Source organism: Colletotrichum costaricense (genome assembly GCF_030867565.1).
Source record: "Colletotrichum costaricense strain IMI 309622 chromosome Unknown Scaffold_6.1, whole genome shotgun sequence".
In the NCBI taxonomy this organism is placed as follows: Eukaryota; Fungi; Ascomycota; class Sordariomycetes; order Glomerellales; family Glomerellaceae; genus Colletotrichum; species Colletotrichum costaricense.
The window spans coordinates 1,173,534-1,193,068 of NW_026848235.1; the positions used below are offsets into that span (position 1 = coordinate 1,173,534).

The 19,535-nt window shown below is 52.9% G+C and overlaps 5 protein-coding genes across 5 annotated transcripts; 4 read left to right on the forward strand and 1 right to left on the reverse strand.

Moving 5' to 3' along the window:
- Positions 1-7,784: 7,784 nt before the first annotated feature.
- CCOS01_06614 (uncharacterized protein) lies at positions 7,785-7,910 on the forward strand (the record flags this gene model as incomplete). The annotated part of the gene is made up of 1 exon (XM_060454782.1): positions 7,785-7,910. A coding segment is annotated over one exon (126 nt), but the record flags the coding sequence as incomplete, so codon positions are not given.
- A 298-nt stretch (positions 7,911-8,208) lies between these two features.
- On the forward strand, positions 8,209-8,551 carry CCOS01_06615 (uncharacterized protein; the record flags this gene model as incomplete). The annotated part of the gene is made up of 2 exons (XM_060454783.1): positions 8,209-8,271; positions 8,303-8,551. Coding segments are annotated over 2 exons (312 nt in total), but the record flags the coding sequence as incomplete, so codon positions are not given.
- A 2,909-nt stretch (positions 8,552-11,460) lies between these two features.
- CCOS01_06616 (uncharacterized protein) lies at positions 11,461-11,997 on the forward strand (the record flags this gene model as incomplete). Its single annotated transcript, XM_060454784.1, has 1 exon — positions 11,461-11,997. The coding sequence occupies one exon, from the start codon at positions 11,461-11,463 to the stop codon at positions 11,995-11,997; it is 537 nt and encodes a 178-aa protein (XP_060314484.1).
- A 3,320-nt stretch (positions 11,998-15,317) lies between these two features.
- Positions 15,318-15,674, reverse strand: CCOS01_06617 (uncharacterized protein; the record flags this gene model as incomplete). Its single annotated transcript, XM_060454785.1, has 1 exon — positions 15,318-15,674. One exon carries the CDS (start codon positions 15,672-15,674, stop codon positions 15,318-15,320), a length of 357 nt encoding a protein of 118 aa, XP_060314485.1.
- A 1,666-nt stretch (positions 15,675-17,340) lies between these two features.
- On the forward strand, positions 17,341-18,119 carry CCOS01_06618 (uncharacterized protein; the record flags this gene model as incomplete). Its single annotated transcript, XM_060454786.1, has 2 exons — positions 17,341-17,476; positions 17,707-18,119. 2 exons carry the CDS (start codon positions 17,341-17,343, stop codon positions 18,117-18,119), a joined length of 549 nt encoding a protein of 182 aa, XP_060314486.1.
- Between the last annotated feature and the right edge of the window lie 1,416 nt (positions 18,120-19,535).

The following is a 19,535-nucleotide window of genomic DNA, read 5'->3' on the forward strand; positions in this document are numbered from 1 at the left end:
GTACTGGGTACAGATGCCTTACATAATCACGAGTGGAGGGACTGAGGCAGCTGAATAAAAGTGGATTCAGATCTCCCACGTTTTGCCACGCTTCGCCCCACTCTTCCCCCAAACGGGGCTCCATTTCCCGATTGGGACAGAATCGACGAACCCACCGTTCCCCCCCTGACGATCCGGTTCACCGTTCGAGAAACTCCAAAACACGCCGCCGCAAAAATCACCAAGTATTTTTTTCCCGCCGTCAAACGCCCACCAGTGATACAGAGGCAAAAATAAGAAGCGGTGACGTCTTGGCGATAAGCACCTTCTCTAAGCTTCTGCGCCTGCATCCCCGGCGGGTCCGGATCACCAATGCAAGTCCCCTGAGCCATTCCCAAGTCTACCCTCCACGTGCCCCTCCGAAAGGGATCAAAGGGACCAACAGGAAGAGCCAAGGAAGGGAGGGGATTAGATACATGATACATTGCGACATTCCAACGTTCGACCTTCTTGATCCAATCTCGTGACCATCTTCCGAGATGACCAAAGCCGACGACGACTGCAGGGAGTTTCGCCACCACTAAGGCAGGTACGCGACACCGAACCCGTACACCGTAAGTTGTAACCGTAACCTACTGCAGGCACCACGACCACGGCGTGGCTACCTTAGTTCCAAAGTAATTAATCTAAACCGTCTGAATTCCAGACGCCCCAGAAAACGTCCGACTTGAACCGTCCATTTTTCGAAACGGGAAACAGATTGACAAGCTCGACAGGTGTGAACAGCGAACGGCGCTTGAAGAACGATAGACCAAAGCCTCCCTCTCTTGTTTCATACAAATTCAAACATTCCTCCAGTTCGTCAAGTGGGGGGAAGGGGGAAGGGGAATTTGGAAATGGGAAAGACAAGTGATCAGCAGCGGAGCTCCAGGGTTCATCCATCTTCGTCACAGAAAATTCCATAATAAACCCACGACAGCTAAGAACATTGTGATACCATATTTCACGGGGTAAAAGATGCGCAGGTGTCACTTTGATGAAAGGGCTTGGAGAGAGGGTCTCCTCCGTCCCGTCCTTTTTTATCTGACGTGACGTGCCGCACCCCGATTCCCTGTCAACGTAATCCTCGGACCTTGATCAGGGCTCGATATAGACACACAAGGAAAGACATCAGACTCTTAGCTACGAGGACAATCCTTACCCCTACCCATTCAATGCTTCTATAGCTTAAACCACCCGTCCCCGCCCATCGGTGACGAATCGTCGTCGTACCTGGATTAATTTAGATTCTTCTTTAGATCGCGGAGGAATATACGAAATCGTAACATACGGCAATAAAGGGGGGATAATAACAATAGGGGAGAAAGAATCCCCCACCATTCATCGCGACACGCCTCTCTATCCATCAACACGAGGTTCGAACCCAAAGAGAAGCCCACATCGGTCGTTCCACGTCCACGGAACACCGCCCACGGCGGCTCTGTTTTCCCTGGGCGCCGTCTCTCGCGCCGCCGCCGCTGTGTCGGAGACATGGTACCAGTCCTTTCCCACAATCCCGACTCCCCGGCGCCATCTCCGCTAGCATGAATGCCGTCCATCGTATACTCATCCACTGGTGTCAAACACCCGGATACTAGCCAAGCTTGTCTTCGGGGGGGGGAACCAAACTTCTTTGCAGTTTCTCCCTCTTTTCCGTTATTGCCCTCGAAAAAAGACGGGAAGGGCAGAATATCTAATTACACCATCGTGCTAGCCTTCCCTTTAGCCTCCCGTCACCGGTGCGACGTAATTAGATAAGGGAGGCCCTAGAACGACGGCGCGTTGGACCGTCGAGCCCGTCAAAACCGTCAACGACGTCTGTGTTTCTTTTATTTTTTTTTATGTTTTCCCCCTTGACTTTCTTCACAGACTTGACAGAGTACGAACTGATACTATAGTAGAGTCTCCACCCCCTGGGCTCTTTTTGCCCTCAGCTTGGGAATTAGGGGTCCAACATTCCACATCCCGTACATCCACCCCCTTTTTTTTTTCTGTCCTTTGCCCTTCTCGTCCGTCCACGGACGGGCTGAGGCTGAGCCTCATTTTCTCATTTCCAATTCCAACTGTACATTATGCTAAACCGTACCGTCCAAGGGGAGTTCGTCGAGAGGCAAAAAGGGGTGGATGTTCCCAAAAACTCTCTCTCGCAGGCCGCGGCATCAGAATCCACTCCGCCATCAGAAAACGGTACGGCGGATAGTATTCACCGACAATAATTGCACGCAAATAGGCTCAAACCACCATGCTGCGGTACAGATACGGAGTTCGGACCTCGAACAACAAATCTCGGCCCCGCCCCCAATTGAGGCCTCTCTCTCTCTCTGGTCTGTCGGGTCCAATATGACGGTTTCGAGCTGGATTTACTCCGTACTTTCGTACTTCAGCTGAGGTAATGGGCGTAAACCCGGGGAAAATGCAAGCCCACCGGGAAAAACGCATGTCCAACCAATATGAGGCACGCATGAAAAGGCAAACACCACCACCGTTCGAACCGCACAACCAAAACCTCGCAAACCAGAACCTCAATGTCCAGCTCATAATGGCCATCCTACGCAAATCCCCTTTGGAAGGTTTCAATAGATCAAAACAGCCGCGCATCGCGGGTAACCTCACCCCTCCACTTCTCCCTTGCAAAATAAAAAAATAAAAAAAATGCAATGGCACGTCCCGAGGTCTACCGCCCAAACCCTTTTCTCGTGCATCCCCTCCCCTCCCCTCCCCTTCGCCGCCGCGCTGCATCGCCCGCCCCTAAGGCATGTATTTGTCCTGCATCTCGACTTAGGCGAGATGAGCAGTTTGGCAACCGCGGACGGGGTAGGTGGTTCGGGTGGGATGGGGATGGGAAATGGGGGGCCTAGATACGCAGTAAAACCTGGGGGCGAAAACCACCAAAAATCATAATACTGCGTCCATTTCATAAATCGATAAGCAGGGCCTATGTACAACATTATCAGCTGAGCTTCTCAGCCTGTCCGTCTCATTCCGGGCAGGCAAGGCCCCCCCGGTGGTAGGGTAGTGTAGCAGTATGTTCACCTTGACGATAGATAGAGAGAGAGAGCAGGAATGTGACCAAACTTTTCATTATCGATGTGATGTTTCTGCCAAAAGAAAAACACGCGCCCTAGCCGCACATCTTTTCCCTTCCAAACCCCGGCTAACATTCATGCCCCCTTGTCCTCCATCTACCACTCTGCCACTCTGCGGTAACATAACACATCACGTCAGTCAGGGCAAGCAGCAGTACACACCACGGAGATGGAGTGTGTCCGTAGGGCAGGGCAATCTCTACCGCAACGCGGAAAGATCTCAGATGATCTCGGCGCGTTTCGCCCGCCGCCGCCGTCGTCGTCGTTGTTCGCCGCCCCCCCCCCCTCCCTTTCGGTCAAGCACTAATACATCCAAACCCCCGTCGTTCGGTGTGTATCACCTAGAACGAAACCCGCTCTGCAAAAGACAATTGGGACGGGTGTGACGACGGGGCTTATCGACATCAGCACGAACAACATGCTATCCGTTGGATGTCGAGGTAAAGATCGTCAAAAGAAGGCAGAGAAAGCTGTCTGCTCTGCCCTGATGATCATGGTGTTGATGGTTTTCGTGGTGGTGGTGGTGGTGGTGTGGAAACCAACAACACAACGACAACAACACCCCGGTTTCCTCACAAAAAGTCGACGTGTCAATATATTCTGCAACAATTGAGCGGTTTTTCCAATCCATTCTCCCACCATCTCTTTGGGAGGGGCGTGGAGGTTTTTTTTCTCAACATACTGAAAAAGGGGCCAAACATTGGGTCGCAAAATATGGCCGCTGGCACCCCGTATTCAGCCATACTTTCTCTAGTTTGACATCCATATGTGTTCGTTGGCGCGCTGCAAAGTTGCAACTGCCCTCCGGTGGCCGCTAGCCTGCCTGGTGTTGTTGCCTTTCGCCTTGCGGTCTTCTGCAGGACCGCGCATGGTATTTGAGTATTTTGGTCTGCTGATCGGGTCGGGTCGGTTATGCATGGCACATTTGGGGGGGGGGGATGGAGAAGAGGGGAGGGGGGTTCGTTTGCGGCAAGGTTGGTTTCCGCAGTTGTATGTAGGTATCGCAGCCATGCAGCAGGAGAAACAAAGTAGGCTGAGGTTTAAATTACCTTACCATGGCAGCCATGGGCTCGGTCTGCAAAAAAAGGTGGCCGCCGCAGAGTAGTATTCTTTCTCATTCCGCCGCCAAACGCAAAGCAAATCAGTCCGTTACTCCGTAACCTCGTCCAACTTTCCCCCAGCCCCCCAGCCCCCAATACACCCCCAATACAGGGTGGTCGTCGGGAGGGACGGATAGACTTGGGGGGGGGGGGAGGGGGGCGATGCTCTCTCGGTCAACGTAGAGATCGGCTCACCTTTTCCCAACGACCCCGCGCACTGCTGTCGCGGCCATGGTGACGGCGGACGGGCGGGGGGGGGGGGGGGGGGGGGGGGGGGTGCGGGGGGGGGGGGGGGGGGGGGGGCCCCCCCCCCGCCCCCCCCGGGCCGGGGGGGGGGGGGGGGGGGGGGGGGGGGGGGGGGGGGGGGGGGGGGGGGATGGGGGAGAATGAGACGGGATGTCGTGCGTTGAGTGGGATGTGTTTCCCGCCCATCGTGCCATGTGCCTATGCCGTCTCAGTCTCACAATAGGCGGGAGAGGTTGATGAACGGGGGGTTCATGGTAAGATCCTCTGTTTCTGCCATGGTTTACGCGGCATTAGCGAGAGCTGTGCGGTTCAAGCGCGGTTCGGTGAGGCAAGTCGGCTTTGAGGTCGAGGACTTGGCTGGCCTTCAAAGTTGAATCACATTTATGCAGCGAAGTGAGGATCAAGTTTGTTTTGATGAATTATGTGTGGTATTATAACTCTCATCTAGAATTGGGTGGTCCAATGCTGATATTGACCCCCTGTGCTCCAGTGCGAATGAGGAAATGTGAACTCCTTCTCTCCAACTTTTGATGTATCCCAGTTGACTAAATCGGGTTCCTAAGAAACGCTCGTACTTGACGTCGAATCCATCCATCTCTCTGAGAAAGGGAAGGGGGGTATCGGCGACGACAAAGTGGGAAAAGAAAAAAACAAAAAAAGAGTAGACTTGTAGTGAGTCTCCCTGACAAATGCTCCTTTCTAATGATACATGTTTGTGTTGATGAGGTTGTGGAAAATGCGTAATTGAATGATGACGTTGAGGTTTGTTCCTGGTCCCGTAATGATGCTTTGCTCGTTCCGTTGTAGGTCATGGATTAAAGATGGTGGTTTCCGTTGGCTTGGTTGAATAACCCACTTTCGGTGAAAGTGGTGTAGAGAGAACGAGGGGTAGGTTTGTATTGTTACAAGGTGGTATGTCGGTGAATACTGCGTAGGGGGTGTGGCAGTCGATGACGAAGTAGAGTGGGTTGTTGCGTGGTTGCTGGTAAGTTGCGTGCAGAGCCCAGCTCTTGGGAACGCGGGCCGGCACGAAGAGAAGGGGAAGAAGGTGAGGGAGGAAGAATAAAAAAGGCCCATTCTCGAGACCGCCTCGGAGCAACTGATGACCCTGCGGTCTATCGTGACGCAGGTGCGTTTGCCCGGTCTGGAGAGATTGAGGGGCAGTTGCATTGGCCCGGTGGTCGCAGAGGTGAGGCTTTTGGAGGGACCTCTGCCCCTCGGTCAGATGGTGTGGGTGGTGTGGGTGAGACGCATGCATGGCCAACACATGGAGGCGTGTATGGCGTGCATATTGGAATGCGTGGTAAATCCTGCGGGCTGCCAAATACAGGCCGACTGAATGGATGCGGTGTTGTTGCTGAAGGGTGTGGATCGGTTTTCGTTCGCAGTTGGTATTTTCCCGAGAACTGGTTCAATGGGTTTGTTGGCCCCCGTTCGTCCGTGTTGTTGGTTTTCGACTGCGAAGGGAAACCGAAGGGCAGCTCCATTCGATGTGGTAGTGGTGGTTTGTTTCTCAACTCATGGCTCTAGAAAGCTCTCGAGTCGGTGTATTGCGCGAGGCTAGCCGCCAGCCACTCTTTAACCGCGGGTGGGCAGAGGAGGAAGAGGGCGTTGAGGCGGCGGGCCGGGGCAGGGAGGAAGTTGCGAGGGGCGCTGAGCAGGCATGGTGATGAAGTCGTTGTTTGCGGAGCAAGCCATATGAGCTGTTGTGAAGTTGTTGGTCTGGGTTGAGGTAAGGCTGCGTAGATGTAGCCTTGGGGAGTTTTGTATGTTGTGGTGTTGCAGGTTGTTGAGCCGTTGAGGATTGAAGACAAAGACTCTTTGGTGTGTAGTGGTGGATGGAGGATGTGAGAGTAGTATGTAACCAAACGGTCGTAAGTTAGAAGAGTTTCGTCTGAATCTGGTCTTGTCGATGATGATTGTGATCTGGTCGGGAATAGTAGTCCATCGATACTAGGGGGGGAGTCGGGTGCCTTATGTATCTACGAATGCGGCCATGGGAAGGAGATTTTGGCTGGCGGTGCCTGTTTGCAGAGCTCGCTGTCCGAGACTCTGCAATTTTGGAACAGCCAGAAACCTTGCAAGGGTATTAGCCCAGCTTGACCTTGGATCGGGCACTGGTGTCTTCTTGCTTGGGAGGGGGGTGTGTGGTGTCAGGGGAGAAGGGTGTGAAGGGTGTGTGAGGGAGTGCCTACTTACCGTACTGCGTAGGTAAACCACCGTAAGAGAGGGTAAAAGTAGGGTGTGTGGTGACTATTGTGGGAGTGTGAGATGAGGGTGAAGGGCGAGTTTGCGGGTGTTGCGAGCTGTCCAGGGGTAAGTCGGCAGGGTGTGGGATGGGCGGCGATGGGGTGGCAGTAAAGTGAAGGTGAAGAAAGGAATTTTGCCTGGGACGGGAGAGAGAGAGAGAGAGCAGGTACGTCAGTACTTTGACCCCTTGTACCTGACACTGCCAGTGCCAAAATTAAAGCTTTGCCCTGGGCGTCCACTCCGTCTGGTCTTGGTGTTCTGGTGTGTGGATGGGGACGCGGCATTCCGTTTACGCTACCTTACGCCATCAGGTACACCACGGCACGGTACTTGCATACGGTATCTCAGAGCCGTAACGGTGGAATGCAGGTCTGCAGACTGTACGTACTGACCCACACACCGTCAAGTGGAGATCAGCGTCTAGCCGAAGCAACCGTTTCTCCAGAAATGTCAATCTCGTCAATCACCCCCAACGGTGGGCCGCCGTCTCGTCTCATCTTGCTGAGGTGACGGGCGGCTCCCATGACTGCCCGCTGCCCTGGAAAAAGGTCTCCCTCTTTTTGGCGGTGACGCATCGCCAGAGTCACCGTGGGGCTTGACCGCCGCAACGCGAGGAAATGAAACAAGCACGCGTACAGGGGGCTGCCCTGCCCTGAACGTGTTCCTGCCCCTGTCACACCGGCCTTTCTCACCGTCTCCATCCACTCTCAGTTTTCCCCATACACTACTGTACTCCGTTGAGTAGACTAACCGTCAGTCAGGCACAGAACGGAGCGGAGACGGAGACGGAGGGATTTGCCCACCAGCCAACAGGACACCTGTGCTCTCACTCTCATTCCCTCACTCACTCTTTGGCGAACTCACCTCACCCAGATGAAGGTATCCGTATCCATTCCCGGCACCAAGAAAAAAGGGGGGCCCTTCAGAGAAAAAGGAGACAGCGTTCGGCAGCTCCGTCTCTTCCAATCCAACCCTTGTCCTCCTCTTCCTGTTACGGTTCAATCTCAAACCGTCAGGGAAATTGCAAAGCTCACCGCTCAAACACCACCTAATTGACACCAAACCAGTCAACCGGTGACCACCACGCAACACCACACACACATACACTTGGACTACCAAAATTGCCAAAGCTCCCATCTCGTGCCGTCCATCTTCAGACGACACCCAATCAACCAGTTACAGAGCCAATATAAAGTTGCGACGTGCGTAATTTTGCGTTGACGACAGCGAGAAGGAGTACGAATACAGAACTCTCAAGTTCCTCCCTCTTAGACCTCTCCTCCCTGATGCATCGCATCATGTCACGGTGTCTACAGAAAACCTCAAACCTGGGTGGCCTGTTTAAACTGTCCACTTCTGCAAGTGAGCAATGATGTCTCGTCTCAACTCCCGAGTCCCCTTTCACCAAGCGGCTCTTTGTTCCCACGTTGGGGGGGAGTTCCCCGGTTCGCCGTGGACAAAAACTCTCTTTTGGCTCTTGTGAGTCTTGTCCTTTCACCCAAACTTGACAACTTACAAGCAGCATTGCGCGGACAAGGCGCCGCCCCAGAAGCGGCCGGCCGTGGCTCAGCTTCCGTAGAACACCAAATTATTCGCCCGTAGAATATCTGCCGCGTACAGTCGTACGTCCGTTACTATTACGACTTTCTTACTACGGATACTACGGATACAACTGCGCGGCCCTTTTTCGTCCTTTTCTGCGCAGTAATCTTAATTTTCCTGGGCGCGCAAACACGATTACACATTACACCTACATCATTGGCGTCGTTGTTCTGCAGAGTCCAACGTACACGTAGCGCAAGCCCACACACAAACCTGCAACTGCAACTCTACCTTGGCTGTACGCAGTAGAGTACACGCCTCTAAAGAAGCAGAAGAAGCAATAGAACACGGGATAAAAAAAAAGTCATTACATTTCACTTGCATGCGCATGTGCTGCTGCAGATAGCGGGGCCAGAGGCTCCGTCGACGTTGCTTCAGGTGCATCCAAAATAAAATTCTTCAGGGGGTGTTTCTTCTTCGTGTCTTCTCAGCTTCCTGCTGCTGCGGCAGCAACATGCAGACAAAATAGATGCAGCCTATTGCTGCCGCAGCCCATTCACCGTCGCATTTCATTCCGAAATCCGCAGCATTGAGCAGCAATTATCATCGCATTGCCTGATCTCACCTAACCACTCCGACGTAGGCGTCCTGCTGCGCCCCGATGATCTCTCCGAGCTTACCTCACCTTGTAATAGCGTCTGCCTGGAATAAGAATAAACCCCCAACCCAAGTCCCCCCGAGTATCCGTACTCCGTATTACGATGAAGTGCCGTAATCATGGTCAAAAGGCTGAATGCGGACAGCAGCTGACACGCAGTAACAGGTAACAGATTATCTACGATCAAGGCAGAGCAAGGGGGTGGATAATTGGCCTCCTCCCCCATTGGCAAAAAAAAAAAAATAATCATCAAATTAGAAAAAGCTGCCAGTCACCAGCGCTTCAAGGGGTCCAGCGGGGCGCAACGAAACCCTCCTCCCATCTCCATTCGAAATCGACCATCTTGCAGCAGGACAAGGGCATGCGTGGCATGGGCCAAGGGGAAAATGGACACTCTTCACTTCAAGGAAGTCGAAGACGGTAGGGCCCAGGGGTAAGGGGGGGCGGGCGGGCTGAGAACCAAGGCAAGGGAGAGAGGAAATTTCCCATCAAAAAATCGGTGACAATGAAGCGAACGAGCCGAATTGGCCTGCTTTACGGTAATAATTAAACCTGGTCCTTCTCTTTTTCTGCCGTTTGCTCTGCCGACCCGCTTTCCGTTCACACTCAACATGGGAAGTGTATAGCGAGATTGGATCTCGTCAGAGTCTCCCCCCCCCCCCCCCCAGCCTCCAAGGGGCCGCTGCTCATGCATGGAAGCTTTCATGGAACGATTGTGGAAAAAGTTCGACCGCTTCTGTAATTTCCCAAATTTTCTCCATATCCAGTCCGGGCTCCCAGGTCAGCCCACCGCCTCCAGCCAGTCAGGGGATTATGTTGTTGTGAGATTTGGTTGGGCTGGAAAATGAGCCTATGAGAGTGGTAGAAAAGAGAGGCGGTCACGATGCCGAATGCAACTTCAATTTTGTACAAACTTTTTTTTTCTCACTCTCATTCCCCGATGACCGGCGTTCTCCATCCAGTTACTCCGTTTACCACGGGAACAAAAACCTTGGTCATGACCAACCAACTCACATTACACCCCCGGTATGCTTAATCTCGTCTTCAGCCTTGTCTGTCATGTGCCAGGCAATGTGAGAACCCCTAAAATTTCCATCTCCTTCTCCAGACTCCAGACTCCGGACTTTTGAGTTCGGTTCGGTGTCTTGCGTGAAATGCCAGCCAAATGATCTGTAGGACTTTTTGAGTATGAACTGTATGAGCCGCACATCTGGGGTCATCCATCCTAGTGGGACTTCCGTCACGCACTCTATTTCGCAATTCCCAAAGAAAAAAAAATCCTGAATGAATGACCTGCCCGGGCCCCGAGCTGTCTGTTACTTGCGCCGCCCGCGCGCGTCCGCATCTTGATGGTTCCCGATGAGGCCATCCCTGCGAGGTCTACAAATCCAAAATGCGAAAGGGAAAAAGCCAAGTCTACCGTTCCATCCGCAATAAGAGTCCTGCCTTACCGCTCCTGCTACAAGCACTGCTTCCTACTCTACCAATCCCTGGGGAAAGCTTCTTTCCGTGACCGAGCGAGAAGCCGGCGAACCATGGGCTCTGTCACGACCCACATCACGAGCCGTGAGCCGGCCGTTAAACCTCCTCCCTGACTCTCCGACTCTTTCGTTCATCCAATCGCACATCTCACGGACAGCTCTGCACACAATGTGTGACTGTAAGGTGTGCCGAACTCTGTAGTGAAGACACGGTACACCGTCTTGAAGGAAGGCCATGTCCCTCTCGGAGATTAACCACCAACTCCGTAATACCAGCAACCTGTATGCGCGTGCCGTGATATGCTTACTTTACCTTTTCATGCCGCGTCCGTCCGTGAGAACTCCGTCCCACGCTCGTTATCATCTGTAGCCCTGGACCCTGGGAAAATTGTGGACAATCTTCTGAGGTTACACTACTGCAAGTCAACAATTAACAAGAACCCTAAAAAGTCCGACGACGAACGCGAGGAATGCGCGACCGCCTCGGGAAAGCGAAATTTTGAAGAAGGCTTGTTGAATCACACGAGACAAGGTCCCGGGGGGGGGGGGGGGGTTTCGGTTCGTTGCTGTCATTTCCAACATGTCACTGGCACACCGAGTCCCACCGAGGCGTGGAGGAATGGATACGTATCAAAGATTTGAACATCCTACACGCCAAAACACGAAGCTCAATGTGCCGTTTGTCCTATCGTCGATCATTGTGTGAGACTGTGAGACTCCCCATCCCCTTTGCTGAGCTCGAAAAAGGAACGGTAAGGAATTCCCAATCACTCGGGTCCAGAACATGGCCGGAGCGCGGTAACATTTGCGCACATCTCCCGTCCCCGTGGGATGGATGGCGCAAAAAGAAGGATGTCTCGGGATAATTGGACAATAATGAATATGGGTGTCTTCAGAGGTTCAGCCTCCTTCGTGGTCTCTGCCGTGTCACCACGTTCCTATGTAGATCCGATGCTTGGCCTAGACCCCTGGCCCCCAATGAGACCAAGCATTCCTTATTTCTCTTTTTCGTTCCTTTTTGTCAATATGCTGTTTCTGTTTCTGCCTGTTATCTTCACCGGTCGACCGGTGGTGATCAAATGTCTCTGTTTCAGCATCGCCAGCTGGCACCCACAGCTTTCAGCTTCATCCAACTTTGCTTATTGCTCTGCGCCTCCTCTCTCCCCCCGAATATCTTCGGTCGAGGGATGGAGCTGAAGACCCAAGTCCGGGGAGTCTTATTCCCGTGGCTATTCTTATCGAGACCCTTCCTCTGTGTCTGTCTCTCGCTTGCTTCTTCCTGTTGGCGATCAGCCTTTTCCTTGTCTAGGACACGAATCCGGTCTATTGGATGTCGATGCCAATCTTACTGCCGCATCAACAAGTTCAGCCCTTTTTTTCTCACACAGGCGCGGGCTTACAACCGTTTCAATGACCCACCGTTTCGGATTCTCATTGGTTGGTGGCTGCTTACCTTGGTCTCTTGGGGAGCACTGGGATCAATCACTGATCTTCCCCCCCCGCAATGGTCTCACGTTACGTGCAACCTTGGCACCGTAATGTGCACATCATCACCCTCGAGCACTTTCAACCCTTGCTGGCGCCATTCAGATCCCAGTTGCCCAGTTTCCGCCTAGACATGCAAGTCGAGGTCAGCTGGTCACGATCCCAAGACAACACTACCCAAGAGATGTTGAGAAAGAAGAAATGTCCGTACAAGATTACGCTTGATAGACAGCGCACACAGCCTGCCTGCCTGCCTAGACCTCTACGAATAGAAGAAACGGGCAAGAGAAGCGAGGGAAGCCTGCAGCAGGCTATGCTTCTCTATACAACACACTCCTGCGCTCGCTTCCCCCATGTCGCGTAAGACGCCCCGGATCAAATGATGAATCGATGATTTCCCTCCTCAGTCGCCATCTTGGCGCATCGCTCGACCACGTTCTTCACACATCTGCACGTCGCCCACCCCGTATCCGCCTACCTGGGTACGGAGTACGGCAGCACGGCAGAGTACCAGACCCAGGCTGTATCTCTAGGCAAGACAGGAAAATACTGGTAGCGATGGGAAGCTGACGGTATGCCGATGCTGACGGCATCAATCAAACGTCCCACGACCCTTGTCGACCGTATCCCTGGTCTTGCTCGCAATGTTTCCGAAAGGAGCCCATACCATTGCCATATCCGTAGAGATGGGAGTCATCGGGTACAGTAAACACCGTTTGATTCTTGCCGTCGCAGTTTCAAATGTAACATGGAACAGAGAGAGTCGTTGGCGGTGGTGGCTTAGCCAAAGCACAATCGCCCGATAACACGAAATGTCGAGCGAGCACCGCGTATTCCGTAACTACCTACACACAGCCATGGCAGTAGGGTCTTTTTGCCCGGTTTTCTTCCCGCAAGAGACTAAGAAGCGAAAGGAAGGAAGACGCAGAACGCCTCGTAAAGAAGACCGAGCCGAGGGAAGACATCGTCCAACGATAGTTCGGCGATCTCCTTCCCTTCCCATACTCTCCCTACGGCGCGTGGGAGAGCCGTGGAAAGCGTGTGCCCGCCCGTCCTAACGCAAGCCTCCCATTACCAGATCTACGGATCCGCGGCGCGGGGGCTTGTCATCGCGGCGGTGATCGGGACACCAAGGCTTGCGGTAACATGGCACTTGGATGGGCGGATGGTGACACGAACGTGCCCCGTCCCATTCGAAAACCTGGAAAGCCACACAAGAAGCCTCGAGCCTTCAAGCCTCACTACGATGCCCCAAGCTCCAAACCTCGAGTTCAAGCAAACGGTTGGCTCCTGAGACCTGAGTAGGTAGACCGTAGAGAGCAGTTTTTGGGTGGGATGGCAGTTCCCGTGTTTCCCCAGAGTTAGCGCCAACGAAACACCTTCTTGAAGCGTACAAGCTCGAGGAATACCAAGCCATGGCGGAAAGAAAGCCACACCCAAATGAAGGGTTAGTCTTTTTTCTTTTTTTTTTTCCCTCTTTCCACGATAGGGGAGGACAAAGACATTGACAACTGCCAGTGATCGAGCAGGACACCACGAGACCACATTACCCCTCGTTCCATCCCACTTGCCGGGAATTGGTGGCTTGTCTTAAGAGGCACTGATCGTTCAAAGCTTGATGGAAATTGCCGTCGCGGATCCGCATCTCGATAATCGCGATTGTCGCCGGTTAGCCAAGAGGCCTTCAGCTTGCCCAGACACAACTCAAAATCTTTCCCATGGTGCCATGGTGCCATGGCACATTATCTACCCAGAGCCGGGCTCGCGGTAGTACCAGGACCATGGTGATGGCGTCCGCGTTCTCCTTTGGACCTTCTGGCATATATCTTGGAAAACTTTGGACACTACAAACAAGCGTCGGCAAAGGAGATCGCACCAATATTACGCCTCAAGTCTTGGATTACTTGTTTGTTCCGCACCACAATGCGGAACCGAACAAGCTGAATGCCGATCAGGGTGTACGAAGAGGTGTCACAATCTGGGCAAAACTGAAGACATAACGTTCCACCGTCTAAATATTGTTTCTCAAGCCAGGGTGGCTCTTCTCCATAGTGTGGCTTTCCTTGTGCGACCACACACTTTACCAATGACGCTGTCAAGACCACTCACACCGGAAATCCCCAACGTTCGTGCCGTTCAAGCATATCCATACCATTGAAACATCAGACAAAAAGGCTTCGGGGTCCGTGTTTGGTTTGATTGATCGACCGTTTCTGTAATGACCAGGTTGGGCCTCACTCATCCCATCCCTCTCCTCAATTGCCCGAGAATCCGTAAGCAAGCAAATTCGGAACGAAAACGAGGGTGCGCTTTTTCTCGGGTTCCTGATGGAGAACATGTTGACGTTGTTGGTCTACGTCTTTGTCTGCCCACCCAACTCCGGGGAGGGGACTGGACCGGACCCATATTCCGCGGCGAAGCACGGAGGCTTCGGGGAAAGCTCTTGGGTTCCGGGCTTGGGCACACAGTCAGAAGCTTATTGACATTACAACCTCGTGTCAACGACGCAACGTACACAGCATTTGTCTTACTGTTACACAAAGACCAGCTCAGTCAGTTCTGCAGGCTGACACACTTGTTCCCAATCTAGAGGCTCAGACACATGTTCCTGTCTCGCTTGCTGCCTTGCCATGCTGTGTCACCGCGCCACCGTCAGCAACAACGTCGCAAGTTGCTGACATTTTGACGAACAACCCACCCATACACTCAGGCAACTCCTCGTGGGACCTGAGAAACGGAGGCAGAAACAAGCGCAGATGGGGGTGCGGAGCGGGAGGACGCTCCCAGCCACAGTCCTGATATTGACATGATACTGATGGGTGGTGTGGTGGTCACGGGCGGACGGTGGATAAAAAAAAAAGACGGTTGTGACGTGCTCCTATCATTCCACCATACGGAAAGCGTCACTTGCATGAGAGAGAAAGTCGCATTACGGCTGGGACCTAGATACGTGCTTGCGATGCGAAACTGCGGAAAGCTGTGTACTGAGTGTACATGTCCTAGAAGTTCCGTCCACGTCAACCACCCAACTCCCGTCCTTCCAAGCCGGCCGAATTCCGTTACGACCACCGTTTTGGACAGCGTCTCCTCTGATTGGCGCCTTTTTTCACCCATTGAACGGTACCCAGTTACAGCATATCCTCCCACTCCCATCCAACAGCAGAGTGTCTGTGATGACACATGGTTACGCTGCATGGTGATCCTCTCCCATGCAGCCTTATCCCCCAACTCGGAATGCCTGCGGTCACAAAAAAACGGTGCTGGCGGCGCTGGCGAGCTGGCTGGCTGGCTGAGTGAGTGTCCGAGTGGACTTCGCGTTCGGTTCGGTCTCACGGCGAGCCAGTCATACCTAGCGGCAAGCGGTGCCACGGCGGTGGTGGTCTTGGAGAAACAGACAAACATTCCCATCATGACGACGACTCTCACCTCACTATCACACTCAAACTCACACTCACATGTCTGCAGAATTCCACGGCCACGTTGTCTTTTGCTTGGTTTCTCCATCCTGTTTAATAAACAACCGCATCCACTTTATGTGCTTTCTCGCACTCTCACTCGCTTCATGAATACCCATACGATGTATGTATTCGTACACACACACCCGAACCCCGTTTTGTTCCATCCGCGTTCTCTCCCCACTCGAAATAGAAGGAAAAGGACATCGGCTCGTGAAAATCAAAAAGTTCCCAGTCTGTTCCCCATTGTAAAAAGTGCACATGCAGCGGCGCGACCCAACTTTCCAAAAGTCTTGGCTTTCCGCTGTCGCGCTGACGAACCGGAGGTTCCACATCCTTGGGGTTTTTGACATTTGTTCTCCGTTTCCCGTGCCGAGGACACCGAAAGTTCCTTGACAGGCTGACTGTCTCCGCTCCCGCCAAGCGGACCAGGGTGTTTGTGTGTGGTTGTCGGTCCAAGGCAAACGTTCACACAAAGGCGGTCAGGTCCTGCCAATCACCCAGGTAGTGACTGTGCTTGCTTGCCTGCCCGGTAATTATCATGGGTCGCATGAAAACTGTCCGTTAATGTTGTTGAGAAGCGTTGTTGATGAACTTCTGTCGATGGGTGTGACTCACAATGAGTTGGCGATCTTCTCCCCCCCATCCCCTTCTGCAACAACCCTTGTCTAAGCGGTTAACCTCACCTCGGGCATTTTCCAGTCATAACGCTTCCTTCAACCCGATCATCTTTTTCCCCCTGCTCTCCAAGGCTGAGATGGTTGATGAATGACACCGTCTCTGTGGAACCGAGATTCTTGACTTGCGAGACCGCTTGTCTTTGCTTCACCCTCCCTCCCCTCATCCAGCACCCTGGTTCACGTCAGGTATTCCTACATCTCTAGCTTGGTCAAGTGCTCGTGCAGATGAGCGCGTACGCAGAAAAGAGGGTCATTTTTCTTCACTTCCTGTGTCACGATGCGAAAGATGTCATTATCCCATCACGAAGAAATCATGTGAAAATCTTCACAAGCCTAAAGTGTCCCCCCTTTCTCCACTATACGAAACGGAAACCTGGCACCGCTTTCGGCTGCCATATGAATCCACGTTACATTTCCCAATCTTGCCAAACCCATGGACCCCGGTTACGCTATGGAGAATAGAAGCAAATGACAGAAGCGGTGGAGAGAGGATCATCTTCTTCGAAACCAAGGAAGAAGAGAAATAACGTCTAGAAGGAGCGGATCCTCGACGAATGGAAGCATTCCCGAACAAGGACCCTCACCTCCTCATCATCGCGAACCCCTTCGTTTGAGGGTCAGCATGAGCCATGAGGGGCTATGGGGCGCGCACCCACGAGCAAACACCAAAATGAAAAGATGGAGCACAATAGCGACAAAAAAAGATGGCTGGGATATCGTTGTCGGGCGTCATGCTACGGTAAGGGGAAAGTTGAGACTGGCCACTCAGGACTCAAGAAAAGGGGTTCTCCTAGTTCTCCTCTAGCTTCACCGTTTGAAAAAACTTGCTCCACCCTACTTTCGGTGAAGGCGAAATAACTTGAGACGAAGATCAGACCGAAACCAGTCTGCTGGGAAATTTCCCCATCCTCTTTGAGCCGCCTCTGAACCGTGCAATCCCCGTCGGTGAGAAGCCAACGACGGAAACGACGACACCGACTTTCCTATCCACGATCAAGGATTCTCCCTTGGCCATTACATAGTGTACGGATAGTCAAGGGGACCACATCTGTGCTCTCGAGACCCTTACACCGTTTGAGCCTCATCTTCCGAATCCCATCACCATCCCTTTACCCATGTAGCTTCAAGTAACGATGTTGGAAACGAACGAACTCGGGGTTTGACCCTTCCATTCCTCCCTCGTTCGCCTTCTATGGATACGGATATCCGCTCTGTTGGGTCAGCCAGCCCCAATTCGTACTCATTGACGTGATGCCTGCTTCAGCCCGCCCAATCCCGCTGCCAAACGGTTGACTACTGCTGCTTGCCCTTGGCTATAACACGGAGACACAGGCTGCTAATGTTCAATTTCGGCGGTGCCGTTCCCACGTACACGGGACCCAATGAATGGGGAGACAATTGGAGCCCATCTTCAGCTTCAGCTTCGGTCAGCTTCTGCCGCGTGGCGGCACAAATGTCTCACGGTGAACGGGCACGTATGCGATCAAGCGGCGCGGCGAGTGGAATTCTGAGAGACCCTCTTCATTGGAAAAGTTGAGGCTGCAGAATGAAATGCTTCCCGTGGTTCGTCGCACATTGACGAATGAGCAGGAAAAACAATTATACCAATTGCCGTGGTTTTGGCGAAATAAGCTTCGCTAGAGTCCCCATCAATGTCTCACTCTCTGTGATGCCACGAAGAGAACCTATCTCTAACACGAAGTAGTCTCCGTTGTCCCAGTCCCACGAACGGAGCGTGAAGCCAGACCCGGTGCTCTGGTAAAAGCGTGTGTCACTAGCTTCGCGATGCCGACGCTTCTCCAGCCAGCCACGACCCGAGCAGAGGTATCTCACCCTATGTGCTACGGCCCGACACTACGGATAGAGGTCCGAAAATTGGAAAAATCGTATTCGTTGACCCTCATCGTCCTTTCCATTCTGAGAAACCCATTCCGCGTTGCCCTAGCCATAGCTTCAGAACTCTGGGCCGCCCTCCGCTCACTTGTAGCCGGCGGCAATCAAGTGCCGCCTCTTCGGACATGGACATTTACCACCGGAAAGGGACAAGAGGCATCGTCCAAGTGGGATGCCATCGGTGACGAGAGCTACTCTGTTGCTCACATTACCCACGAATCGTAGCCTAGTAGGAATAGAGGGCAAACGCCATCGACCCAAAATGTCGGATATGATCAACTCCGGCATCCTCAGAGAAAGCCATGAACCTTCGCTCCGGCGAATGGGAATTTCTGCCCTTGCGGATACCATCTCCCACTCACCCCCCTCAAGCGTACCGCAGCCCCGGTACGAACGCCCTCCATCTGCCGCGTGCCTGGCACATGCCCGCGGCTCTCCGATCCCCATTGCGGCGATCTTTACACTCTCCTAACTCGTCTTCCATCACGTTTTCTTGCATCGGTCGGCGCCCTTGCATGAAGCTTGGCAGTTGGGAAGAAGTTATCTGTTCCTCTTCCCGCTTTGTTGAGTTTTTAACCCGTTACTATTGTTGAACTGGGTGACTGTGACGCTGCGGCGTCAGGAGACCGGACGAAACGAAACACAACGCCGCAGCGCCTCCTTTCCTCGTCTGATTGTTTTGGCTCTTCACTCTTGTCTTGTTCCTTTGGGCGCCCTTCTTCCCACGCCCCTTTTGATGCGCCGACCGGCCCAGGAACCCGGAAGATGCCATTCTATTGGGCTGATGGGACGCTTGCGCGGTCTGAGACGCGTACGGAGTACGGATACAGGTGACTGATGGAAGCACCGAGTGGAACTGTGGAACATTCTCCCGTACTCCGTACACAACAATAATAGCAGCGCTTTTTGGGCTTGGACTTCATCGGCGTCCTGACAGAGATATCCTCCGACGCCAACACTGACCACCACTGTCACATCGTGTCTGTCCTCATCTCAACACCGGCAGATATTTTTGGGCGGGTAATTTCTGTACGTGTAAGAGCCGCTTCGCCACAGGGGGCAGGAGAAGAAATGCCACGTCTCCGTTTTCTCATCTACACTAATGAGTTTTAATTCGAAATCTCCGTCTTGAATGCGAAACAAACCGTGCCCCAATTCCGTTCCCGTTTACACTGCTACTTCAGAGTCTGTACCGTTCCTGTTCCTGTTCCTGACTCCGCGTCCCCTGTCCTTGTCTGTGGTTGTCAAATTTTCGTCAAACTCCAATATTGTGGGAAATTCTTTTCTTAAAAATCCAGGAACCACGAACAAAGCCCACTTTGACTGGGATGAGGGGATCTTGCATCCAAAATTCGGGTCCGTTCTTCCTCTGCAAGGTCAGAACCCGCCCCAGAACTCTGTCGGAAATTCAGGAACATGTGGCAAATTTTCTAGAAGGTATTCCGTAAATTGGCAACGCCTCCATCCAGTTCCATCGAAATTGGAGTTAAGATTTCTCTCCGTATTTTTCCTTGCCTCTCCGGTACCCAGCAGTCTGTCACCAACCAACACATGGAAATCCACGAGGCTGGGGTTTCGGGTTCGTTCGTCTCGGTTTGCCGAGATGCGCGTGATGTAAGCTGCAGTGTTGCAGGGAACCAG